This window comes from Myxine glutinosa, unplaced genomic scaffold, assembly GCF_964187855.1.
Source record: "Myxine glutinosa unplaced genomic scaffold, kmMyxGlut1.1 SCAFFOLD_521, whole genome shotgun sequence".
Lineage (NCBI taxonomy): Eukaryota > Metazoa > Chordata > Myxini > Myxiniformes > Myxinidae > Myxine > Myxine glutinosa.
The window spans coordinates 136726-164489 of record NW_027616618.1 but is presented as its reverse complement, the minus strand read 5'-3'; the positions used below and the strand labels follow the sequence as shown (position 1 = coordinate 164489).

Below are 27764 nucleotides of genomic sequence, written 5' to 3'. Positions count from 1 at the left end.
GCCAAGTCTGTATTTACTATATCATTGGTATTGACGCTATTATTATTATTATTATTATTATTACAAAAACAACACATCATCAACTAAATGTAAACATCAACAGATTTTGGGGTCAGAGGTCATGTTAAGTAAAAAATGACTTAGTTACCACGATAATGGCTGAAGGGATCAAAGTTAAATCAATCTCGTGTACGTGCTGGACTACCTTCGAACACACTCCAATCTGTCTCTACCTGATCCACATTGAGGAACCTGATGTCATATGATCTTTCCTTACACAGAGCTGGCTCTATCGAGAGAAATGCACAATGAATGGTTCAATGTAGCAATTTTATTTCATTATGATGATGCATACCTTTTAATCAAGTAATTATGGATTAATCCAACAAAATTCCATTATTATCAACAAACAATGCACTCCATGGAAGAACAGTTCATCTGTCATCATGTCTTCAGGTCACCAACATCGAGTTTAAAATGGGAAAATGTGGGAAGATGTGGGAAGATTATGATTAAAGTGTTTTCAGACCTCGAGTCAAGGTAAGTCAAGCGATTTGGGATGTGAACTATCAGTTAATCATCAAATAATATCACTATCCCTGTATTCCAAGGTTGGATCCAAGGATCCAAGGTTCAATCATCAATCAAATTATTTAATGTCTTCAGAGAATGAGCGATCTCTGCAGGACTGGACCCAGTGTGTGTTTACGTGATGGAACTTGATGAAGCGATTGAAGTACCAGGAGAGAACAATTTGATAAAACCAGAGTATCGTTTTCCATACTTCAGAGGATAATCAAAGCTAAGCTCAAACGAATCAAATGTTTAACATCATTTAGGAAGCCACAGATAGTCATACAATTCAAAAATGTATTTTTCTGCAAAAATTTCAAGCAAGGCTAACCCCTGCTCTAGCAGGGAAAATAGCCTTTATACGATCATTCGATATTCTATTCTTCTGTTTCATGAAAGCCTTCACCTGTTTCTCAAAAACAAACTGTCCATGTGGACTGCTTGCACCAGGAGGGATCTGGGCAAGATACAGTGGGGTAACAGCACCTGCTTCAGGTGAGAGTGTAGCTTTTGGACCAGCCATGTCTGTACGCGCCCAGCCTGAGGTACCAAAGGGGTCACAGAGATCATTGAAGACCTTTTAGTTCAAATAAGCAATCCGATAGAATTATAAACACGAGTTAATACAGTCGGACCACCGACATTTGTGGAGGATATGTCCCTGGAAAATGCCGCGAATGACAAATCTGTGAATATGGGGGCATTGTTTCAATGGGAAAAAGAGGGATAGGTTCCTGGCGTTTCCTGATTCATCGCAGAAATTTTTTAAAGTTTAACATGTTGGACTGTGAAGGCACATTGTTAGTTTCATACAAAATGCTTGCAATTTTTTTTTTTAAGAAGCAGAGACACTCCTAGGCTCACCTGATGGAAGCAGGGATTATGATTTCAAGTCAAATCACTGGAAGGAGTGGATGACGCACAAAATATTGAACACACCAAACTCATCCACCCAGTTTTGTCATAACCCGTCCACAACTTTGACATCATGATACATATCGTTTTTGGCCCTATCACTCAATGGTAAAGAATCACTTCAATATCTTGAAAATTCTCGTACCCGGATCTTCACCAAAATCAAATCGATTCATCCTCATCACACACCCAACCTGTCCACCAAGTTTTGTCTGAATCTGTCGACAACTTTGAGACATCCTGGATATATCAGTTTAAGCCCTATCACTCAATAGTGAAGAAAATCATGACATGGGCATTGAGGAAGTTAGGAGTGGAGGAATGGTTGATCAGAGTAGTGGTGGCAATGTACGAGAGAGCACGCACAGCTGTAAGGACGAAGGACGGGAACAGTGGTGAGTTTGAGGTGAAGGTGGGAGTGCATCAGGGGTCGGTACCAAGTCCACTACTATTTGTAGCTGTGATGGAGGTGCTGGCTCGGAACGGAAAGGATGGTTTACCGTGGGAGTTGTTGCATGCAGATGATCTGGTGTTGATTGGGGAGGGTATGGATGGACTGAAGGAGAAGATGAACAAGTGGAAGGAATGTATGGAGAGAAAAGGTCTGAAGGTGAATATCGGAAAAACGAAGGTGATGGCAAGTGGTAAAGCATGTGGTGAGGTGGAAAGAACTGGGAAGTGGCCGTATGCTGTGTGCAGGAAGGGTGTCGGAGTGAATTCCATTCAATGCACAATGTGTGCTGAGTGGGTTCATAAAAAATGTAGTGGTCTGAGAGGCTCATTAACCAGTGTGGCAGCTACATTCAAGTGTAAGGTGTGCACAGAGTGAGCTGCAGATGGAGGAAATGTTGAGTTGGATCTTGGAGACGGCGTGAAACTGGAAGATGTGAAAACATTTTGCGACCGAGGAGACATGCTGAATGGAGGAGGTGGATCAGACTCAGCAACGGTTGCTGGAGTGAGATGTGCATGGAAGAAGTTTCGGGAACTGAGTGGCGTGCTGATGAGGAGGGGAGTGTCGTTGAAGCTGAAGGGAAAAGTGTATTCTGCATGTGTGAGAAGTGTTATGATTTATGGGAACGAGACATGGGTAATGAACGGAGAGCAGCATCAAAGGCTGGAAAGGGTGGAAATGCGAATGGTTCGGTGGATGTGTGGAGTATCATTGAGAGAGAGGAAGACAAATGATGACTTGTAAAAGATGATGGAAATAGAGCCTGTGATGGATGCTGTGAAGAGAAACAGGTTGAGATGGTTTGGTCATGTGTTGAGGAAGGATGAAAGTGACTGGTTGAGAAGAGTGATGGAAATGAATGCAGAAGGAAGTAGAGGATGGGGAAAACCAAGAAAGACTTGGCTAAAGGTGGTGGAAGAAGAAATGCGGGCAAGGGGGTTAACAAGGGGAGATGCAGAAAATAGGGCAAAATGGAGAAGATTGTCAAGGGGCCCGCAAGGCTAGCCTTCGCTCTAGCAGGGAAAATGGCCTCAAAATGCCTGTTGTTGTTGTTGTTGTTGTTGTTGTTGTACTCAATAGTGAAGAAACTTTTTTTAAATTCTCAGATCCACATTTGGATCTTCACCGAAATAGAATAATTTCGTCTTTGTCACACACCCAACCTGTCCACCAAATTTCGTCCTAATCCGTCCACAACTTTGAGATATTCTGTCCATAAACAAACAGACAGACAGACAGACAGACATTGGTGAAAACATAACCGCCTTCCACCTTTGGTGGCAGAGGTAACAAAATCATATTGGAACAAACATCTTGTAGTCCGAGGTTTTTGAAGTATAACTTTTGTTTCACTTTCACAAACATTACTGCATTAACACACCTGGACAGAAGCAGTTGACGAGGATGTTATCGTTAGGTCGGGTGTGGCCGATTTCGCGTGCTTGGATGCGTGTCAGGCAGGTCACCCCCACCTTGCTCATGCCGTATGCGCTGTTTGGCCAGCCGTTAGCTTTGTGGTTACCTGCCTGGGTTTCATCCACGGGACAAACAGCATTTAGCGGTGAAGTTTAAATGCAAAGCAGCTATTGTCATGGAAGCCTCATGTAGGCTTAATGGTTAAAGTTGCAAGTTTATACTCTTAAGGTTCTGCGTTGAAGCCCCTGTCATTCCGTTAGACAACACCAGGTGGGTCGACTCAGCCCGACATCTTCCAGAGGTCAGCAAAATGAGTACCAGCTTAATGAGAAGAATGAGCCATTTGAGTATCCTGCCTCATGCTGGAAACCCATCCAGGACTGTACCCACCACCCAAGGAAAAACTGCCTCGGTAGCCCCATGCCCCTTACGGAGCCAAAGGAATGGCTTACTATATTTATTGAGTACCAGCTTCCTGGGATGAATGATCCCGGTGTGTACCCCGATTTAGAATAGGTACACCGTATCCTAGCGCATCATAAGAGGCGACTAAGGGTTGGCGTCAGGAAGGGCATCCGGCCACAAAAACATTGCCTCAAACAGGGAACCATGATTGTCATGGGGCCTGCAAGGCTAACCCCCGCTCTAGCGGGGAGAAATGGCCTTAAAACGAGCATTCATTCATATTCCAACATCTGGAAGATCAACGTACAAGGAGACCGAAACCGTTGAGTTTGGCTCAATCTGACCACAATCTACTTCCTGGTTTGTTGCTTACATACACAAAACATGAAGCCATTTACAGTGACCGACAGACCGTGTATATCAATGATGCGAAATGTGAAAACACAAACACTTCCTGGTCATCTTGAGAATGAATATCCCACTCCTTCCCATGCACACTTCAGTATTTTGTTCGCTTTGTGGTAAAAACAAAAATGACGTATTGACAAGGATGAATCTAGTATGTCACGGAGGTTATCCAACTGAAGGCAGCGGGATTGAGGACTTGGATTCCCACCTAGGCAAACCAACCTGGTCTCAGGTAAACGATAACAAGTCACGAGCAGATGGTGAGAAAAATCACAATCTTTCATTGATCAAAATCTTCAAGTTTGCCACATTCATCTGCTCACAGGCTTCAAGGGCATTGTCCATCTGTTCCAAGGACATTGGGACAACCATCACGATGTTACCCTTGTACTCTCAATCCTTACTTTTTGATGAGCCTCAATCTTGTATTCAAAATAATAACTATGAGTGTAACAAATTTCACTGGGATTTCTCCATTAGAAATTCCCACTACGGTGAGTGGAGTAAGTTTTGAGCAAATTACTCAATACGATGTTCACGCCAACTCCAAAAGTATTTCTCCACAACTTGAGAACTGCACCAGCGATGATCATATGTTTGGTATCGCATTAAAGTGAGTTTTCTGTGTATTTAGCATATGGAGAAATCTCAAAGGAGTTTCAAACTTCTTATTTTTAACTTCTCCATTCAATGTGGGCAATTGTGTCCAGAACATACCTGTACTGCTTTACAAAGGATGACAGTACCTTTCTGGCATTTTCATCTTTAATGAATACATACCTTTGCATCCTTTATGAACTTCTCCATCAATGTCGCAAGCTCTTCTCGGCTGAGCTCGGGGTCACGGAAACGCTTGGCGAGCTCACGAGAGCACCCACTGAGAGCACGCAGAGCCGACGTGCTGGACACGGTTACAACTCGTGCAGCCGGACGCAGCAGTGACATGAATTCATCGCTCGAGCGCAGCGTAGCAAAGAAGTTGGTTCGCAATGTGACCTCGGCTTGCTCACTGAAAGGTGTGGTGTCTGCAACTGCAGGATTCATAAAAATGACGAGTCATATTATTCACCATGGCAAGCCATTACTCATCATCTGAATCATCACAAGGAAGCATGCCATTACTACTGTGCTGTAAACCATATAATTGTACTGTTTAAGTATTACAGAATTTGCTATTCACCAAAGTCAAAGTAGAATGGAGGCAAACAAAGAAGCAACCGAGGACCAACTTGTTTGGAAGAAACTTCCGCAACATGCTTCCGAGGATCATAAGAGGTCCAAGCAGACATTCACTTCATGACAAAAAGGCACCATTATGTGTTGATATAATATTTGTATAAAAATAATATAAAAAATATTAAAATATTTGTAAACGATGACATCAGTCATGTGACATGGTGGCCATCTTGGATTCAAGGAAAAAATTGAAAATTTATATCTTCACAACCGCTTAACCGATCCAAACTCTAATTTACAGATTTTATCTACGCATGAGGAAAATGTATTGAAAATGAATACGTCAGTCACGTGGTATGGTGGCCATTTTGCCTGAAAGGCTGTCATCACTGCTCACAGTTCTAGTTATGTACCTGTTATTGCTTCCTTGTACAGGATGGCCAAGACGTAGTGTCTTCAGAAGGTATTCACACTTTGTTGTGTTGCAGCCTGAATTTAAAATGGCGTGCATTGAGATTTGTTTTGTCACTAATCTACACATAATACCCCGCTGTCTTGACACCAAACTGCTTATATTATGGTCTATGGAGACCTTAATGTTCATCACGAAGAATAGTTTGTTTACTCACAGCACTGAGGCTCCTGGTGTCAGTGCATTTAACTTTGCGATGTCACATGACCTTACTCAGATCATCTCAGCTCTGACTGAAATTCCTGATCGAGTTATTGATAACAAGTAACTTCTTGATCTGTTTTTGTGTTCAAATCCTGGATATTGTACTGCAAAAATTATACCCCCATACCCTCCTCTAGGAAATTCTGATCACGTCAACGTCGAAGTTCGGGTTTCTTATTCTTCACCATCAACTGTTGTTCACCCTGTCCATGGAACTGTCTTCTAATATAGCAAGGCTGACTGGAATGCCGTGCATTCTTTTCTTGCCGATGCTCACGGGAACTCAATCCTTTGTCACAACCCATCTGAAGCTGCCAAGGAAATTACTGAGTGGATCTGTATTGGTATGGACCTCTTTATCCCTTCTCGGACCTAAGTGACACCCCTCAGCCACGGTCCACTCCGGCTTGTTCTGCTGATATCGCCCATCGCAATCACCTTTTTCAACAGTATCATCTTGTTGGGTCGAGTGAGGCGCATCATTTGTTTCAACTGGTGAGCAACCACTGTAAACGAGTATTAGAGAATGCTAAGAGACAGTATGCATAATCTGTTTGTGATTCTCTTCAATAAACGGCTCTGGAGATTTTTGGAGAATTACAAACAGCATTCTCAACCGTAATCCATCATCGATTCCTGTCCTCTTCAATGGCCCTGAAGTGTTTACCTCTCCTATTTATAAAGTCAACCTCTTTGCTGAGCATTTTGCTGCAAATTCCACGCTTGAAGACCACGGACATCCATTGCCTGTTTGTCCTTCCTGTCTTCACAGCAGCCGTTCCACTGTCACATCGAGGAAAGTTGCAAAGATTATTCAAAGGCTTCACATTTCAAAATCTACTGGACCAGAAAGAATCCCTGCAATTCCCCTTCTTTAAAGGCTCCGGTGAGAAATCAGATCCATATAACTATCGGCCCGTTAGCCTTCTACCCATTATCAGCAAAGTGTTTGAATCCTTGATAAAACAACAACTCATGACTCATCTGGAAACCCACAATCTCCGAACTGATGTCCAGTATGGCTCTCGACATTCAAGGTCTTCTGATGATGTTCTATACCTAATCACGAAACATGTGCATAGGGCTTTGGATCATTGCAGAGAAGCCAGTGTTGTTGCTCTCAACATCTCAAAGGCTTTTGACGAAGTGTGGCACAAGGGCCTCATCCATAAGCTAAAATAATATGGCAGTTCTGGAAAATTGCTTGATACAATCTCTGACGTCCTTGCAAATCATAAAATTTCTGCGGTGCATGACGGACAGTCATCTGCTGTACATAAATACTGGTGTTCCTCAGGGGTCTGCGTTAGGTCCAATATTGTTCTTGTTATATATCAATGATCTGCCCGATTGTATTCTCTCAAGCATTTATGCAGATGACTCACTGTATACTACCTACCCAGGAACCTCGTCTCCTACCCATGACCATGCCAGTACCACTCTCAATCAGGACCTAGAGAGTGATAAACTGGGGAAAAGACTGGCTTGTTACTTTCAACCAAAAATACTACCTTGTAGTCTGTGTCTAGTTCAAGAGCACCTTGTTTTCCAACCCTGTCTATGGATTCTTCACCTTTGCAGGAACTCCCCTGTTATCAGTCTGCATGGATTGGATATCAACTCAAACCCAAGCTGGGAAAAGGACATCTCTGGTATAGCTAAAAGAGCGTCCCAGCATCTTGGCTGCTTATTTTGTCCTTGGCCATACCTTTCTCAAGCTGCTATGCTCCAACTATACAAGGCCACGATACATCCGGTCATGGAGTATCATTGCCATATTTGGGCTGGTGCTCCGGCCTGTCACCTATCTCTTCTTGACAGAATCCAGCACCGTGCTGTCATTCTGGTGGAACAGGAGTTGGCATCATCCCTGGAGCCTCTCTCAGATCGCACTGTGTTGTTTCCTCGAGCCTTTTCTACAGATATTACCACAGATTGTGCTCCGAGGGTTTATGACAGGTTGTTTCACCTGAGCATACTTTCAGTCGCTCTGCACATTTGGCGGTTTCTTCTCATCCATACACTATATCTGTCCCAAGAAGTAAGACTACGAGGTATTCTTCTAGTTTTTTTCCCCCGCACAGCATCACTGGAACAGTTTACCTGCATCCTACTTTCCCCTCTACCCAAACCTACCTCAATTCAAGAGGAATGCCAATAGATTCCTTCTTTATGTCTCATATCTATACTTTCATTTGTGTAGCCCCAACCTCGAGTGACCTTAAAGGCTTTGTGGCGGGTGATATCTACAAAACACAAAAAGATCAGTTAAAAAAAAAAATCTTAATTGAATCCATTTTAAATTCAGGATGCAACAACAAAAAGCGAAAAAGGTCAAAGGGAGGCGATTATTCTGCACGCACTCACCTCTGAAGCTGTCTAGCCTGGGTTTAATCCCCAAACCAGCTATAAACTGTCATCCCGGTTTCATAGGCAAGGCGATTCAATGTTTGTGAAGTCCCTCGAATGGAAGTTAAACGGGCATCCCGTCTGCTAGCATTGGTTGGTGGATGGTAAAGATCCCATGGTGTCCTCAGCTAATTATGCTACCTGCAGCCGTGTGATGCATACAAAAAAGAATTGCCTCCTTGTGTTTCATTCCCTAAAGCCATTTGCATTATTCACTAGATCAATGCGACTGGGTCGCCAATACGCCTCCGCGTAGTCCCTGCCCGTGACAATGGGTAGATGCCCTCGTTGACTATCCTATAAACAAACTAGAACGGGCACTCGGTAGAGCGCATACCTTCGCCGCAGCTACTGTTCTGTACTTGGCATGGGAGTGTAGGGAACAGAACAGTGAACAGTTTGGTGCTGATTTCATGCAAATCGGATAAGAATTGACCGAGTTATGACAAAAAACGCACATTTTGCAATGTCGTGACCCCCCTGACCTTTGACCCCCAACCGCTAACAAGGGTAATGTCTTCACTGGGTCATGTCGTATATCACAAGATCGGGCATTGAATTCTGAACATTTTGGCATTAGTTGCATGCCAATTGGATAAAAATTGACCGCGCTATGGTAAAAATACGATTTTGACCTTTTCGTGACCTTGACCTTTGACCCGATTGCTCCCAAAATCTAATCAAATGTGTCCCGTATAATAACCAATCATCCCACCAAATTTCATGCAATTCGGTTGAATACTTTTTGAGTTATGCGAATAACATACACACACACACACACACACAGACATACAAATAAATACACAGCGATCAAAACATAACCTTCGGCTTTTGCGAAGGTAACAAGCTCGATTAAAGTCCCTTCAGCTTTTCTCAAGTATCACATTTTCCCCAGACAAGACATCGATCGGTGAAGCAGTTTCAGAGAAGGGTTTTTTTATTATTACGGCTTTCAGGCTAATATGGCTGCAAAACCACGAGACATATAACATGAAAAAATGTACACTATGCATATGTATGGGTAGGTGATCATGTTTGTAAAGTTTCGTGTTGATCGGATGAGTTCATTTTTCTATCCAAGACGGCTGCCAAACCACGTGACCTCCAACATCATTTTCAAACGATATGCAGCAATGGTGTTATGTAAACTTATAAAGTTTCGCATCGATAGGGTAATCGGTTTCTGAGACATCATTATTTAATATTTTTCTTCAATCCAATATGGCTGCCTCACAATGTGACCAATGACGTTTTCATTATCAATTTTTAATCGCCATTCCAAGTCGATTACATCCATAAAGTTTCAAGTCAATCACTTTGGTGGTTTGGGAGAAGATGCTTTTTTGAGGTTTTTTTTTTTTTTTTTTTTTTTTTTTTGTATACAAGATCGAGGCTCGTGAAAGAGCGAACATTAATCACACAGAAAGACAAACAGACACACAAAACAAATAACATCGGGAGCGTTAGACAAGATGGGGAGAGAGGGGGAAGGACACAAACACAACATTTGAGAGCAGGGACCGAGAGACATGGAGACATCGAGAGAACTGTGGGAGGGAGAGGTCTTTGGGGGGGAGGCATGGGAAGGGGGGGGGGGTGGGAGAGGTATAAAACATATGGACACTGCCAAGACTTCCAGGAAAGAAGTTGGAATTTCAAACAATGTGGATCTGGGGTGAATTAGTGGGGGTAGAAAAGATCAAGGTTTTGGATGGGGGAAGATAAGAGATGGTGGTGAACAGCTGTTTTGAAGACCTGGAGGGAGGAGTGTGATTGAAGTGAGTGTGGGAGTTTGTTCCAGAGGCGGGAGAAAAGAGGCATGAAAGAGTGAAGGTGAGCAGAGAGCCGAGATTTCGGCAGTTTAACCATCAGAGGGTGGCTGGCAGATCTTGTGCGACCTGTAGGAATATTTGGGGGACAGAGCACAGAGAGAGCTGGGGGAGCAAGGCCGGAGAGGAGTCGGTAGAAGACAGAAAGACCACCTACCTGCCTGCGGTGAGTGAGTGAAAGGCCCTCAGAGATAGCTTCATCGCGGGAGATTCCAATGATTCTGAAAGCTTTGGATTCAACAGCGTGAAGCCGAAACAGGTGTGAGGCAGGAGCACCAGCCCATAGGGGAGAACAGTATTCCATTGAGCTGCGGATGAAAGCCCTGTATGTGGTGAGGAGCTCAGGTGTGCCTAGGAAGGACTTCGCACGACGGAGGATGCCCAGTCGGCGACTGGCTTTGGAGGTCAGCTTGGAAATGTGGTTTTCCCAAGAAAGATCATGGCAGATGGTGAGACCCAAAAGCTTGAGCGACAGAACTTCTTGGAGAGGATTGTTGAGAAAGTAGATGGGAGGGTTGTCCAGTCGATCTTTTCGGAGAGACATAGTAAGAGTGTGAGATTTGTCAGGATTGAAAGACATGTTCCACATGTTTGACCAGTCTGTGATTTTGTCCAGGTCTTCAGAGAGTGAGGAGGCTGCAGACTGCCGATCTGAGGGAAGAGGAATGGAGCGGCAGAGAGTGGAGTCATCAGCAAAGAGATACAGAGGATTTTCCAGAGAGTCGGAGAGATCATTGATAAAAACCAGAAAAAGCACAGGGCCCAGCACACTGCCTTGGGGAACTCCAGCCTGAACGGGAAGGGGAGATGAGAGAAATCCATTCAGGGCCACACGTTGACTACGACCAGAGAGGAAGTCCGCAAGGCATGCATGGAGATTTCCATGGATACCATAGGAGGAGAGTTTGGTGAGCAGAGCTGGGTGCCAGACCGTATCGAAGGCACGTGATATGTCAAGGGAGACAGCTCTGATTTCCTGTTTGGCATTGAGGACCTCCATCCATTGTTGAGACAGCAGAAGCAGCATGTCCAGAGTAGAGTGACCTGGTCTGAAACCAAATTGATGATCAGAGATCAAGCCATTGGAGAAGAGGAAAGATTTCATATCCGAAGCAATGATGGATTCCATGACTTTGCTGATAATTGGGAGCAGGCTGATTGGTCTGTAGTTGCAAGGATCTGTTTTTGCACCTTTTTTGTGTAAAGCGGTAATGTTTGCTGATTTCCAGGATGCTGGCAGATGACCTTGAGCAAAAGATAGGGTGAAAAGAACAGAGAGAGGGTGAGAAAGAGCGGCACAGCAGGATTTTAGGACCCGTGGGCTGATGCCATCTGGTCCAGTTGCAGAATCAGAGTCGAGGTTTGACAAAAACTCCTCCACCTTGTCAGGAGAGAAGGTCACAGAGTCCAGGAGCAGTTTGGTTCGACTGGGAAAGGTGGGAACAGAGAGAGATGGGTTTGGGACTAAGGATTTTGAGGCAAACACAGAGTTGAGGCATTCGGCTTTGTCACGTGCGATGTCAACTGTGTGGCCATTTGAGGTAAGGGAGGGGATGGAGGGGGAACAAACACCAGAAATGGATTTGACCAGACGCCACCAGGATTTGGAGGAAGGAGACAGGTTTGAGAGTTCATTCTTGAGTGAGGAGAGATAGTGCTTCCTGGCACTCCTGAGGGTAGACACACACTTGTTCCGAGCTTGGTGGAAGGAACTGAGATTTCCTTCAGTTGGATTAGCCTTCCAAGAGGCAAAGGCAAGTTGTTTCAGGGCAACTGCCTCACCACAAGATTCAGTGTACCATGGACGGGAGGAAGGGTAAGACAACTGAAGGCGAGATGGGATAAATCTGTGCATGAGAGAGATCAGTTTGCTTTGGAAGAATTCCCAGGAAGAATTGATGTCAGAGGCAGTGGAGATGGGAGACCAATCCAGACGAATGATGGCTGCTTGAAGACCGTCCCAGTCGGCCTGAGTGAAATGCCAGACTCGTCGACGCTGAGGAGGCTCTCTGAGAATGGCCAGAGAGATGTCCACTTTGACAAGCACATGATCAGAAGAACCGATTGGAGCAGAAGAAGAGCAGCAGACATTAGCAGGGAAGTTAGTCATAACCAAGTCTAGAAGAGAAGATACTCCATTGGCTGAGATCCGGGTCGGGAAATTGACAGATTGTGTCAATCCCAGTGAGTCACAGAAGTCCTTTGCTGAGGTGCCATGACTGGTGAGAGAGGAACCCACACCCAACCAGGTGGCATGATGACAATTGAAGTCACCACATATGAGGAAGAGAGAGTTGGGATGAGTGGATAGAAGTTGGTCCATGTTGTCGGACAGTGAAATGTAGATGGAGTCATCACTGTTTGGGGGACGGTACAGAACACATATGAACAAAAGGTGGGAGCGGAGAGGAAGCCGTAGGCAGAGGTACTCCTGGGGGTGAAGAGGAGAGAGGGCAGTGCAAGGAGAGTGAGGAAGAGAGTTTTTGATAAAGATAGCCACCCCACCACCAGGCCGAGGCTCAGGTCTATCATACCGGAGGAGGGAGTAACCAGGAAGAGATATTAAGGAATCAGAGACATCTTGAAGGAGGAAAGTCTCTGTTAAGCAGATCAAGTCTGGATTGTCAGAAGCAACCTGTATGGAGAGATCAGTCAGGTTTGAGCGAAGGCCCCGGATGTTTGAGGTCGATACCGTTAATGAAGAGAGAGGGGGAGCATCGGGTACAGGACAGGGGAGGGGAGGAGTAGGGTAAGATGAAGGATGAGAGGGGGAGGTAGGGAGAGCAGTTGTTAGTGTGTCAGCGATTGCAGAAGAGTTCCAAGAAAGGGAAGGATGAGGAGGATGAAAGGTTTGAAGGTGAAGGGATGAGGCACAGTGAGGGGTTGTTTGAGGGGGGGCAGAGGAAAGAAGAAGGTTGGGGGGGGTGGAGGTATGAGATAGAAGGGAGACGAAGTGGGGAGGAGGCAGCTTTGAGGAGGAGGGGGGAGGAGGGAGAATTGGAGAGGAATGGTATGGGGGGAGATTTGAATGGGAGGGGTTGGGGGGGAGTTTTGAAGGGGAGGAGTGAGGGGGGAGTTTAGGAGGGGAAGGGCAAGGGGGGAGTTCAGGAGTGGAAGGGCAAGGGGGGAGTTCAGGAGTGGAGGGGCAGGGGGGGAGTTTAAGAGTGGCGGGGCAAGGGGGGAGTTTAGGAGTGTAGGTGCAAGGGGAGGGATTTGGATGGGAGGGGCAAGAGGGGAGTTTAGAAAGTGGATGATTAATGAAAGACGAACATTGAAAACAAATTGGGTTTGTTGTGATTTTCAAGTTAGCAATCCGGTTCAGAATGATGGAGGAGGGATGGAATGAATGTGAATTTAGACCATGTAGTGAGGGAGACGTATAAGATATTGAATTTCTTTTTTTTGAGGTGGAATGAGTTGGAGAGGAAATTGAGAAAAGCCTTTTAAATAGGAAGAAAAACAGCGTGTTGTAAAATACCACTGAGTAAAACACTGAAGGGGAAAGGTTATACATATTTAAATAATATTTAAACAGAACCGTGAACAATCTTATGTGCACAAAAATACCAACGGGGGGAGAGCCGAGAGGGACCACCACGAGTCACGTGAAGGGCAAACGGTGGATGGCAAGGAGTTAATGGGGGCGGGGCGAACAGCACACCTGGACAGAAAATACAGGATGAGTCAACAGTACACGTGGAGAAAGGAAAATAAATGTTTTTGGTTTTTTTTTTGTTTGTGTGGTTTTTGGGGGTGGGGGGGGGGGCGGGAGGTGCAGATTTAGAACGTTAGACAGAGTATTATGTTCGGGGTAGAAGGGAAAAAAACTAAGAGCCAAGCAAAACACGATTAAGATAACAAACACCGACGGGGGTACAACTACAAGGCCGCACACGAGGAGCAGAACACGATTAAATAATTACAAGTTACAGGAAATTCAAACCAAAAGTAACTATAATCAAAACAATAACGCATGGACGATAAAATAACGAGTTGAAATTTGACAATCTATCTGGGGAAATGGGGGAGAAACACGTGGTCGAAGAACGAACGAAAGAAACGAATAAGAATGAATAAACGAATGAGAACAGAGAAGGAAATGTTTTTTTTTTGATTTTTTTGAGTTGTGATTTACACAAGGAAGAGGGCTATGGGGTGAAAAGATTGGGAAAACAGAGAACGAAAGTTATTGGATCACAAAAACACGGACCGCTGAGAGAAAAACAAAGCCTCAAGGTTGTACAGTGTTCACTGTACAACTACAAGGCCTCAAAACACGACCCGAATTAACACGATTTTCAATACAGGTATGAAAGATTTGCACCGAAAATCTTCGTCGGGAGACAATATATACACCATAAAATAAATAGTTATAACGAAAATACAAATGGGAACAATTACTTAACTTCGATTTCGATGGATAGCATGGAGAGCTGAGAACAAAAAAATCAGAGGTGTGACGCTTGGTCATTAAATTTTCAGGTTAAATCCAATATGGCTGCCAAACAATGCGACCGATGATGCCATAAAATTAATATTTCTTTAGAAATGGTTCATAAATCATGTGCATGCAATTTCTGATTTTTAGGATAAGGCATTGATTAAAACATTTATGCCAAGTATACCACTTCACCGACAATGTCATCATTATAATGCCTTTGTTCCCCATTTGGAGCACTTGACAATGTGCCAAATTTCAAATTTTTCCATTCAGCAGTTTGAGATATATTTTTTAATTATTTGCGTTTAATCTAAGATGGCTGCCATACTACGTTACCTATGATGTCACAATAATCATAAAAACCTTCTGCATGGGTGTTCCTCCTACCTTAAAAGTGTCATCTCAATCAGAGATGTGGTTGCTGAGAAAAACGAGGTGTATCCCGTACGGAAGGGCAGAACGACATACGAACGGACAACCCAAAAACAAAACGTCTCTGGCTACCTTCGGGGGCAGAGGCATAAATATACCTGGTCTTATGAGCGAGTTCTGGTTGTCGTCGTTCTCCTGGGGTGATCCAGAAAGTCCTATTGAGGGATAATTGCCCATGGTTCTCAACACTCAGATGGAGCACGTCAGGCTCGCTTGGACTAATTTGCATAAAACAAGCGACGCCTAATCGGTGTGACGCTTGGTCATTTGGGATTTCCAATCCGTACGGTATTGAGACACTAGGCGAGTGATCCAGCGGGGAAGGTCCCGAAACGGTTGACCATGATGGTCGCATTGAAGCGACTCACCGGATTCAAACCAGGCAAATGGGACAAACAATATATATTTATCCATTCGTAATGTTTCCTGCAAATGTCTCCCAGTTTCTCTTCAATCTAAAACAAGGTACATTTCCTATTCTCATGAAGCTAACAATCATCATTCAGCATCCATTCAACTGGCCAGGCCTTCAATGACTCTTAGGCGAACACTTAAGTGTTCGACAGCAATCGTTAAGACTCACCCTTGTATGCAATGGCAGCATTATTGATGAGGACGTCGAGACCACCATATTCATCTGACAAATGCTTTGCTAGGCACTTCACACTGGAGTCATCCGTGATGTCCAGCTGGTGAAACTTGATCTTGGTAGCGGGTCCTGCAAGGCTGGCCACTTTATCCACGGCCTCACGGCCCAGCTGTTCATTGCGTGCGGTCAAGATCACAACCCCATCAAAGGTTTTTGCGAGACCTTGCACAATTGCAAACCCAATGCCTTTGTTTGCTCCAGTCACAACTGCCACACGCTGAGCTGCCATGGCTGTAAAAACGAACGTAAACACAAATTACAAGAGGTTTTCATTTCTAGTTGAGCTGAGAACGTGGAACACGACCCCAATAATTCGATCCTTTCTGTATATCCACATTAATGGTATTTCAAAGCCTCTACTAATGATATCTAGTGAATCTGCACAGGTAACTGCATTTAACACATTGAAATCTATTAACCATTTCGGGGTGGAGGTTAGAAATATGGCCAAATTGGCCTTGTTTTGATCAATTCTCAACTGATTCTCAATATTAAGGTATCAGGAGATTTGTATTGAAAATAACTTTCAACAGATATCAAACACACCGAAGCATCGGAACATTCCACGTCATCTCTTCCACCGAAGCTGGACGGAGGATATGTTTTCACCTCTGTCTGTCTGTCTGTCCGTGAGCAGGATAACTCAAAAAAGCTATCAGCAGATTCGGACAAAACTTGGTGGTGAAACAACCTGTGTTGGATGTGTGACAAGGATGAATCGATTTGATTTTGATGAAGACCCGGATACAAGAATCCTCACTGTAATTCACAGAGCGGTGTGTGTGTGTCGCACTACTCCACCTACAGTTGTTCTGGGCCGATTACATCCAGACTTGCTACATAGGATCAGCATAACTTTTAAAGTTAGGTGCAGTATTCCTGTCCCCATGTTTTCCCATGCAGTCAAGTGTTTTGAATTCTAAGCAGTGGGCATGTTTTTCCTTCATGTATGTAACCCGGGTTATTATTCCGTCCGCCGCGCAGCGATGTGTGTAGGTGTGTGTCCGGCCATAACTTTAACCATTTGAGCTTTTGTCATCAAATTTTCCAACAAAGCTTTATGAGAATATGGAGACAAATAATTGTCAAAAGGTCAAAAGTCAGCATCACCAAAAAATCATCAATTTTCATCCAATTGACCTGAAATCGTAATTTACCATTTGAGCTTTGCAATCAAATTTTCACCTAAAATCATCAATTTTCATGCAATTTTTCTTAAGTTTTAAGAATTTACATATTGCCTCACCATATTTGTTGACTAATCAAAAGCTAGAAACAGATTGTTTCTTTTAGATGAAAATGTCATAGGTCAAGGCTGCATAAATCACAAATTTTCATCCTATTGACCTGAAATTTTAAGAATTTGCCTATTGGGTCACTGAATGGGTTCAACAATCAAAAGCTAGAAGCGGATTGTTTTTTGTTTTTTTAAGCATTATCTCAAAGGTCAAGGCTGCATAAATCAATTTTTTGAACTGTCATGTTCAGCATACAGAGGAAGAAGAAGACGTAAATATGAAGCGGATGCAGGCATGAGGCTTTGCATTCTAAAATGCTTTTTCGTTTAATTTTTTTTATTATTATTCGGGAGCGATTGAGGCAGCTTTCAATCACCTGTACAATGCCCAGATAAAGGTATGTGTCAGCAGAACATGTTGCATGCTTTCACTTCCTTGGAACAAGATCGCTCCCCTTTGGACGGATACTCTCAATTTTACACTATGTGATTTTCACCATTGAGAGATGGGGGCCAAAAACAATATCTATCACGATATATCAAAAAGTGTGCATGGATTTTGACAAATCTTGGTGGATGAGTTGGTCAGGTGAGAAGAACAAATCGATTCGATTTTGTTCAGGTCCAGATCGATATCAATTCTCAGTGGAATATCAAACGTAAACTGATCAGCTTAGTAGAGGTATGCTCTTACACCTCTACAGAGCTCTGCAGTTCTACAGTAGTTTGGCCAATGTTCTTGGTAACGTTGTAAACCAAAATGTCTGCCAAAGTTCAGGGGCAGGAATTAGAAATGTCATCATAATCGAGATAAATTCTCAATGAATCATGCAAATTAAGATTTCATTAAATTTGTATTGATATCTCAAACAATGTCCAGTATCACAGGAGGAAGACTAGAACGGCACTCAGTGGAGAGCATACGTCCGCCTGGTTGGCCATATCACTCAATGGTGAAGAATCACTTTAAAAATTATCCGAGCTGGATCCAGATTCGGATCTTCACCAAAATCGAATCGATTCTTCATTGTCACACACCCAACCGGTCCACCAAGTTTCGTCCGAATCCGTCCACAACTTTTTGAGATATTCTGTTCACAAACGGACAAACAAACAGGGGTGAAAACATAACCTCCATCCATCTTTGGTGGCGGAGTTGATGATCATAATTGTGCTCACATAGATAAGGTCTTGTGACTGCTCCCAAAAAATAATGAGTTTAGGAAGGTTTGTTGGTCCGTAATAAGTCTCCGACATTTTCTGTCGAGCATCAACGAAACTGTAACCAGGCCGTTTGTTTTCATTTAAAGTGAAATAATCTAATCGGGATGGACAAGTTCGTTTTCTGTAAGGAACCTCGATCCAACTCACAGCCAACCAACCACCATATTCATTGCTTAAAAGGATGTGAAGGTTTCGCCAAGGCTATTGGGTGCAGAACGGTATTAGTAGGCCCACCGTGTACCTGAAATCGATTCGAGAACAGAATGACCGATAAATCATTGACCTTTAACCTCCTCGTAGGGTCCGTGATGAGGTCTCGGTCTCCTCGTCGTCATTGGATCCATGATGAGAGACCCCCGTGGTCTCGTCAAGCCGGGTTCACACAGTCCATGGTTCCATTCCTGGCTTTAAAAATTCGGATCCCATTCCTTCCCTTCGAGAGTTTGTCTGTTTCTTAATAATAATAATAATAATAATAAAATTGATTAAAGCAATTGTGCAGTCCCAGTCTTGGCTCCTTTCACGTATTGGTGTGTTTTTTCCTCTCGGATAAACGCTGTGCCATATTGGTGCCCCCGGGATCATGGCCGATAAACGCTGTGCCATATTTGTGCCCGCGGGATCATGGCCGATAAACGCTGTGCCATATTGGTGCCCCCGGGATCATGGCCGATAAACGCTGTGCCATATTCGTGCCCCCTGGATCATGGCCGATAAACGCTGTGCCATATTGGTGCCCCCGGGATCATGGCCGATAAACGCTGTGCCATATTGGTGCCCCCGGGATCATGGCCGATAAACGCTGTGCCATGTTGGTGCGCCCGGGATCATGGCCGATAAACGCTGTGCCATATTGGTGCCCCCGGGATCATGGCCGATAAACGCTGTGCCATATTTGTGCCCCCGGGATCATGGCCGATAAACGCTGTGCCATATTGGTGCCCCCGGGATCATGGCCGATAAACGCTGTGCCATATTGGTGCCCCCGGGATCATGGCCAATAAACGCTGTGCCATATTTGTGCCCCCGGGATCATGGCCGATAAACGCTGTGCCATATTTGTGCCCCCGGGATCATGGCCGATAAACGCTGTGCCATATTTGTGCCCCCGGGATCATGGCCGATAAACGCTGTGCCATATTCGTGCCCCTGGGATCATGGCCGACAAACGTTGTGCCATATTGGTGCCTCCGGGATCATGGCCTATAAACGCTGTGCCATATTGGTGCCCCCGGGATCATGGCCGATAAACGCTGTGCCATATTGGTGCCCCCGGGATCATGGCCGATAAACGCTGTGCCATATTTGTGCCCCCGGGATCATAGCCGATAAACGCTGTGCCATATTGGTGCCCCCGGGATCATGGCCGATAAACGCTGTGCCATATTTGTGCCCCTGGGATCATGGCCGATAAACGCTGTGCCATATTCGTGCCCCTGGGATCATGGCCGATAAACGCGGTGCCATATTGGTGCCCCCGGGATCATGGCCGATAAACGCTGTGCCATATTGGTGCCCCCGGGATCATGGTCGATAAATGCTGTGCCATATTGGTGCCCCCGGGATCATGGCCGATAAACGCTGTGCCATATTTGTGCCCCCGGGATCATGGCCGATAAACGCTGTGCCATATTGGTGCCCCCGGGATCATGGCCGATAAACGCTGTGCCATATTTGTGCCCCCGGGATCATGGCCGATAAACGCTGTGCCATATTTGTGCCCCCGGGATCATGGCCGATAAACGCTGTGCACGTCCACCGTCCACCAGGATTTCACATGAAAAACACCTTTATAGTTTATATCAAAAACAATTTCCATCTCCGACAAATCTCATGAAAAAATACAAATCTAGGTCAATTAAATAGGCCGATACTAAATAATAACGCACTCAAGTTAAAAAACAAGAAAAACCATTCCTTTCTTGCCTTACTCCGTCTTCACCAACCGACTGACTTCGTACAAAATGTACTTGCGTTTGCCGTGCCAATAACACCACCATGTATAATGAACACCTCCAGTGATTAATCCATTTATTTGCTTCCTGGATATATTAAAAAATTCAACTCAATGCACTTTAAAGATCTCCAACGAAAAAGATCGAAACACTCATTGCATTCTCACCTTATATTTTCACCTCACCAGTCGATCGACCAATTGCCAAAAGAGCTCCCGATGACGTCACTTCGTTGCTGACACCGGGAAACTAAAAACGCCGTGGAACATAAACATTGCTGATGATGCATGTAAGATCTCATTTATTTACGATGCATTGTTGGCTATTATTGATTGAGGTTTAGCCCCATTAAAGGCAGCGTCTCCGTGAGCTATATGTGGGTGGCCCAACTATCGGGGTGCCACCGTCTCGATGGTCCGAAGGCCCGATGGTCCGAAGGCCCGATGGTCCGAACGGTTGAATTCGGGCCTTTGGGCTTTGGGACCATTGGGCCTTTGAACTATTTTTCGAAGACCCTATGGTTTTTCGAATTCAACCTTTCGGACCATCGGTCCTTCGGACCATAGTGTGGTGTGCATTGCATACATCAACATAAGATTGGATGTTTGGAGTGGTTACAGGAAAACTTGACAAAAGAAGAAGATTGGATGAATTTACCTTGAGCTAAATTTTTACAATTTTATACAAACATATTCTCAGGCAATACGTATTTACAGAATTGTCAAAAAAAAAATTCAAACCGAAAAACAATGAAAATATAATTAGAGTAAAAAAGAAATGTTGACATTTATATGAAGCTAAACAGAGAATCTTGCTATAATTCACCAAATGTCTGTCTGTCTGTTCCCAGGTACCGCAAAAACGGCTGAACCGATCGCAACAAAATTTTGGCTGGGTAATCCTGGGACCCCCTGGAGTAAAATAGGCTTGGTTGTTTTTCCATTTTCCCCCCATTTTTTCCCCAATTTTTCCAATTTTCCAGTTTTTCCAAACACGATGGAATAATATTTACAGATATGAACAGTTATGTGGCTTTTATTGAAATTCTACAAATACTGTTTAGATTTTGCTGATTTGCATGTGATATGATTTAACGGATGTTCATATAAATCGTAAAAAAAAAAAAAAAAAAAGCCTTCAATTTCTGATATTTTGCCTTTTCATTTGGGCCTCCCAATTGAAGCCCCGCCCGCAGGGCGGGTACCGTTGCTAGTTATTATCATGTAAGAAGTGACGAGTGCTTTGGAGTTAAACTGCTCTTAAAGGCCAAAGTGATTTCAGAAATTGCGAAACAAAGGGGACAAATATGTGGAGCACATTGAACTCAGATGTCCCCTTAGCACTTTTGCGAAGTTTCATCGTTTTAATGAACAAAAAAGCAAACCGTCCTGCTGTTATTTGATGATCAGCTAATTATCTTCAAAACACTTGAAATGAAATTGGAGAAATGTGTTTTGTTTAGAAATAAATGATGTCACAAAACGTTCTGATGTTCTGATGAACTTGAAGGTCAGAAAAGCGACTGGTCCTGATCGTATCAGCCCCGGCTTGCTGCGGGTTTGTGCTGATGAACTGTCGCCCATTTTAACTTTACATTTCAACTGGTCACTTTGTCCCATGTTTTAAAAAAGTCCAAAACAAGTACAGATATAACAATAACATATCCTCCAGCTCGTGACTTTGCCGGGGAGACTTTGACGGCCGGGCGATGCTGCCGTGCAGCACATAGAGACGGTATTAGGAGGTACAGGTGTACAATAATTGATTAATTGCATAATTAAAATAAATAAATAATAATCGTAAAATAATTAATTTCTACATCAATTAGCTAATAACATACCTAAACCACCAGGGTTTCATCCGAAGCTGTAACTTTTTGAAAATGAGTTAAATAATTAATTTGTTGATTTTTTAAAAAATAGCTCATTATTTGATTAATCAATGAGTAATTAATGGATTCATTGATTAATCAATAAATCAAAAATATCCTTTACAGCCAAATCACCTGGTCACTGTCATCTCCAAATATCAGCTTCCCAACTCAAAAGATACCTGAGATATTGCAGATGAGAAAGAAAATAAATAAGTGATTAATAATGAAAAATAAATAAATAGTAATGGTGAAATAACAAGTGAATCCTCTTGGATTGCGCTGAGGTTCGGGCATGGAATTTCTAGGGGGAAGTATAATTTGTATGCAATGAAAGTACATGTAATATGGGATCGAGTACGATCGAGTAAGCTTCACCAGTGCGCGTGCGCGAATTTACGTCACGTCGGCAGCGAGAAGGCGTTCCCCAACACGAACCAATCAGGAACTGCCACGCCCACTTATATGATCTCAGAATTCCTGTGACAGGAATTAGCGTTACACTGGCTGGAAGTCATTCGCTAGAGGCGTTTCCTCAGCGCCAATAAAATGATTAATCATTTGGCTAATAGAATACCTAAACACAACCATTTCATCCCAATCTGTAACTTTAAAAAAATTAATGAAATAATGAATTGATTAATCGATGAATAAAAAAATACCCTTTGCAGCCAAATCATTTGGTCATTCTCACATCCAAATATCAGCTTTCAAATTCAAAAGGTGCCTGAGATATTGCCCAGATGAGAAAGAAAATAAATAAATACTTAATAAATAGATAATAATTAAGTAATTAATCAATTAATTGATATATATATATATATATCAATACCCTCCACCCACCCCCCCCCCCCCCTTCCCACGCCTCCTCCCCCCAAGCCCTCTCCCTTCCACACATCTCCCTGCTCTCAAATGTTGTGTTTGTGTGCTTCCCCTTCTCTCCCCATCTTGTTTTCCGCTCCCTCTTTTTGTGTGTTTTGTTTGTCTGGTGGATTTGTTTGTGAAGTAAATGTTAGCTCGTTCACGAGCCTCGATTCAGTATACAAATATATATATATATATATATATATATATATATATATATATATATATATATATATATATATATATATATATATATATATATATATATATATTGTTACAGACGCGGCTTAGATGTTATTTACCGAGCGGTTTGGTATGACCACGTCTGCACAAGTTACCCGATTATACCCGAACGTTGACTAATCGCGCTACGCTAGATCAATGAAGGAAAAGACACACGGCTGGGATTAAAATGACACGACATCAGGGATACGGTTCTCAAGACCTCCGGAGGAGATTATATTCGTTCGGAAGGTTAGATTACAACTACAAGAGGGACAGCATAGTAAGGTGGGCACTTAAACACACTCTTATATTAACCCCAACAGACGACAGATAAACGGGACAAAAGGCTGACTCACACGGGGATTGATGGCAAGGAAAGGCAGGTATTCGATGGCCAGCACAAGGTGCACCTTGTGCTCAGGGACAGGATAGCGCGGCCCAAAAGATGCAGGAGGTCTCTCAGCGCTCGGAGGTGGCTCTCTTGTCTTCTCAAGGCTCAAGCTCGGGGCGCATCTGATCTCACATCCGGTAAGTCGCTGCGTATATCCGGCGGGGAGTGACACGCCCTCGGCTCGTTAGCTCCGCCCCAGATGGAATCGGCTCGTTGCTTCTCATTGGGTGCATGCGGGGGGGGTTACCGGCTCCGCCCTTGACGAGGGGCTGACAGGGAGCCCCTTCGTGGTAACCCCGTGGAGCGCATGGTCATGGCGGCTAACCGAGCTGGTGGGAGGACGCACACTCCCCCCGCGCGCCGTGGTTGTAGTTGTTGTTGTAGCTGTAGTTGTTGTTGTTGTTGTTGTTTGGGGAAGAAGATGGAAGGAGGTATGGGAAGGTCCTAAACTCACTACTGGTGCCATATAATCACATTCTGGTGCAACGAAGAGTCAGAATTAATGGAAAGGAGTCCTTAACTGACATAGACTAAGAATAACTAGCAAGATGTCCGAAAGTTGTCTACGTGAGATGCGGTGGACCTGGGCACGACATTTAATGGGGGAAAAAGGGGAAGGTCGGTTCTACAGAGTGTTGTTTACAGACAATGGGACTAGGGAATGGGGGATTGGGGATAGTTGGGGAGTATTGGGGAAATAGGGGAATATTTACAAGCGGATATGGAGGCCAAATTCCATATTCGCAACATTGCACCCTTCTCTACCCTCGGGGCGTCCCGACCCGATACATTTTTACCTACTTTAGTGTGGCACGCAATGTAGTTCCCTCTACTATTAACTCTACCCTGAGTGCGACAGTTTTACAGATATTCACAAATGAGTAAATATGTCCCCCTGCGACGTTGCACCCTTCTCCTCACAGAAACACACCCACAGGATAACCGAATCCGGAAAGAATCCTCAAACTAAACATACAGCCGGTAGGGAGCATTATTTACACAAGACTACGCTGATATTTACACTACGATCCAGGACCTGTTTTTGGAGGAACACATGCAGATGTTATGCATAGAGAGAGCACGCATGCCAGCATCGATACACCAACCCACGAGTGCTCTGTGGCCTACGGCCTTTAATAATGTGCAGAGCACCCCTTCCAAGCATCAAGCACCACCCCATCACACAGTGAGCACCATCCGGTGCACCAATAAAGTGTTTATGAATCATTGTGTGGTGTCGCAGCCGGCCGATGTTCTGCCGCTGGTCTTGCCTTCGTGTGGTGCACTTGGCCTTCTTACTTCTTTCAAAAATAAAGAAAGGCGCCAACCGCGTCCATTTCTCTATTGTGGCCGTCAGGGGGCCAACTGTTAGTGGTTCACCTTGTATGGCATCGGTGCCACGTTGACCCATAGGTCCATCCACGGGTGGTGCTTGGCCGCATAAGAACTGCGGTCCATTGTGGGTGGCCACAAACATTGCGGTCCATATGGTGTATCGATCCAAGCAGCAAGCAGCGAAAGTGCAGGCCCACAACTGCGGAGCCAGCACCTCTCTCTCCTCTCTCTCTACCCCAAAGCCAGATCCTCGGAGGTGGGAGACAAAAGAAGCAGACAAGTGAGTAAGGTGGTAAGGGCGCAAAAGTGCACGCAATACAAGATGATGCACACTGGGGGCACATGGGAACCAGGTGAGACAGGTACGTTCCTATCGTACGCCCCCCCCCACCAGGTAACCTACATGGCCCCTCCCTTACCCCTTACTGTATCCACAAAACACAACACTACCCATAAACATCTACTTTACAAATCAACAACCGTCCCTACTGTCTTCCCCGTTCCTCCCATATACCAAATTCGTCTTCTCTCCCTCCTAACCAATCAAATTTGCCATTTTCAACTCTCATCAAAATTTGCCATCTCCAACTCAACATCATAATTTGCTATCACCAATTCATCATCAGTCCCTCCTAGGGAGGGAGAGATGGAATCACCCCAATGTCTCATCCACGTCGTGATGCGTCTCACAAATCCACACAGCAATTCTCATTTCCTGCACACAGAACAAAGAAAACACAGGTGTGGAGTCATCATCATCACCACAGGTAAGTGGCTGCGTATGGTGCGACAGGTTCATCAATCCTAACTATTTCCTAAGTGACTTTACAACTTTACACTACCCGGGGTCTTCCTCCGGCCAAACCATTGGCCCTCTTACACTATGGGTTCTAAAAACCAATTCCCATTGGCCAGACTGTGGTGCTTTTCAATTTGGGGTCTCACTCCCCCGATTCATCTCCCGGTGCCCTCGCACAATTTCTGGGCTGTGGCGTGTACCTCTCCCAGTGGGTCTACCCACCTGCACACCTCCACCACTGCAGTTGCCTCCGAGCTTACCTGCTCCTTACCCTAACCTAACTACCTGGGGAAGGCCCTCTGGCGCTCTCCCCACTCGGTGCCCTCTCTGGCACTGGGCTGCCCGATCCACACCCGGGATCCTCAGGCACCCACTCACAACTACCGGCTCCCAGAGCCCACCTGCGGCCTCACCTGGCCGACATCCTCACAGTGGTGGAGTGCCCAACCAACTACACACACTAACAGGCTACACGCCCAGCCATTTCCACAACACTAATGCACCCATTCACAATACCATTCTGTCACCCGCACCACAGATGCCAATATCCAACCACAATTTACCTGTACCCTCTACCTAACACTTACACTACCCGCCCCGGGTACTCGTGAAAAGGGTCCACTCTTCCCCCATCCACACCTTCGCACCATGCACACCACTCCGTACCACTTACTCCAACTCTCTCCACACACCTGTACTTGCACACCTGTGCTCTCACACCTGGTGCCACCTGCACCCTTCTCTCCCCAAGCGCATTCGCGCTGATCCACAACACTCATTACTCATACACGGCTCCACACACCTGTCCAGTTGCACACCTGTGCAATCACACCTGTTCAATTCTCACACACACGGCATCATCTCAGCTAACTACTCCCTTCTGAAACTTGCGCTTCCCAGTCGTCCCTTTAAACTATTGCGCTCCCTCGTCATTATCATCCACACTAATCTACCTGCGTCCCCACTACAGGTATCAGTCACTAACTAAACTTAACGTTACCTAATGTCAATCTCTTCTAGATCCCTACAATATAACCTAACCCACCCGGGCTAGTTTTCACTGCCATACACCCCATAAGCTATTGCTCCTTTGCCCCCCCTGCCTGTGAGGGATGGTGGATTTGCCATCCCACCACATCGGGGGTCTCTCACTATCAATTTTGCACATCAAATTTCAACAAATCAAAAATTTGCCAATCACTGCCCATCATCTGCCAATCACTACTGCCCATCCTTTGCCAATCATCAAATTTTGTTTTTCTCTAATTTTGGGTCCAAAACACTAACCTCATCACCCAGTCTACTCACTAATGCCTCTCGGTGCGCCAATTCCTGTCCAAAGCCCGGCTTCGTAAAGCCAAGCCATGAATGCGGGTTGTTCTGTGCCAGCGGCTGGATGCGTCCGGCACTTGGTGCAGGGACGGGGGCTTACCCGGGCCGAGATCCCACGCACCATCTCGGCGTGGAGCCATCCAATGTCCCGATCTCGACCTGCCGGACTGCCTCAACAAAAAGTGGTCGCCATGACGACCCTTCCTATCCAGCCGCCCGCTCCGCCTAGTGGAGCACGGACGCGGCCGTTCAAAGCGAGGCCCAGCACGCACCGAGGGCCCGACTCGGCTATAAGTCGTTCTAAACTCTACCCCGTCTAACGTCGATGCTTCACCTGGACGCTTACACCCCGCAGCCCGTTCCTTGCTCACACATCCAGCCGTTCCCATGCTACCTTTCCTTACACACCCAGGTACTCTCATTCCACTCACAGACTTGGTCACACACCTGACCACCGAACACTTCGGCACACATTCGTTGCTCGCACACCTCACTAACACACCTCTTCGCGCCCCCTCCTCGGTCACCTCCTCTGTGACAATCACAGGTGTGCCCTCATTCGCACACCCAACCACGTGCCTCACCACCAACTCCAGCGTGCATTCCCACTCACGCTCTACCATTCCAGGTGTGCATCCTTCCATCCCAGGTGTACATCCTCGCTCACCTGTCACAACTAACTCACGCTCCATGTCACTCTCACTACTTTCACCTCCATTCCTGACAGCGCACTCACCCTTACTCTTGAC

The 27764-nt window shown here is 45.0% G+C and overlaps 2 protein-coding genes across 2 annotated transcripts in view; one reads left to right on the top strand and one right to left on the bottom strand.

Annotated features, from left to right (window-relative positions):
- LOC137436645 (actinia tenebrosa protease inhibitors) overlaps positions 1-27764 on the top strand; it is a 107735-nt gene that overhangs the window by 51456 nt on the left and 28515 nt on the right. The window lies entirely within an intron of this gene.
- LOC144889003 (carbonyl reductase [NADPH] 1-like) lies at positions 312-20452 on the bottom strand. The gene is made up of 5 exons (XM_078768809.1): positions 20367-20452; positions 15718-16014; positions 4952-5202; positions 3324-3468; positions 312-1113 (listed from the first exon to the last, which is right to left on the bottom strand). Exons 2-5 carry the CDS (start codon positions 16010-16012, stop codon positions 890-892), a joined length of 915 nt encoding a protein of 304 aa, XP_078624935.1. The 5' UTR covers positions 16013-16014; positions 20367-20452; the 3' UTR covers positions 312-889.

What these genes read in the sequence shown, in the direction of transcription:
- LOC144889003 (XM_078768809.1), bottom strand. Translation starts at nt 16,012, where the DNA reads ATGGCAGCTCAGCGTGTGGCAGTTGTGACTGGAGCAAACAAAGGCATT. An exon ending in TGCTGCCATTGCATACAAGG is followed by an intron (nt 5,203 to 15,717) that starts GTGAGTCTTAAC and finishes TGAATCCTGCAG; the next exon opens with TTGCAGACACCACACCTTTC. An exon ending in AGTTCATAAAGGATGCAAAG is followed by an intron (nt 3,469 to 4,951) that starts GTATGTATTCAT and finishes GATGAAACCCAG; the next exon opens with GCAGGTAACCACAAAGCTAA.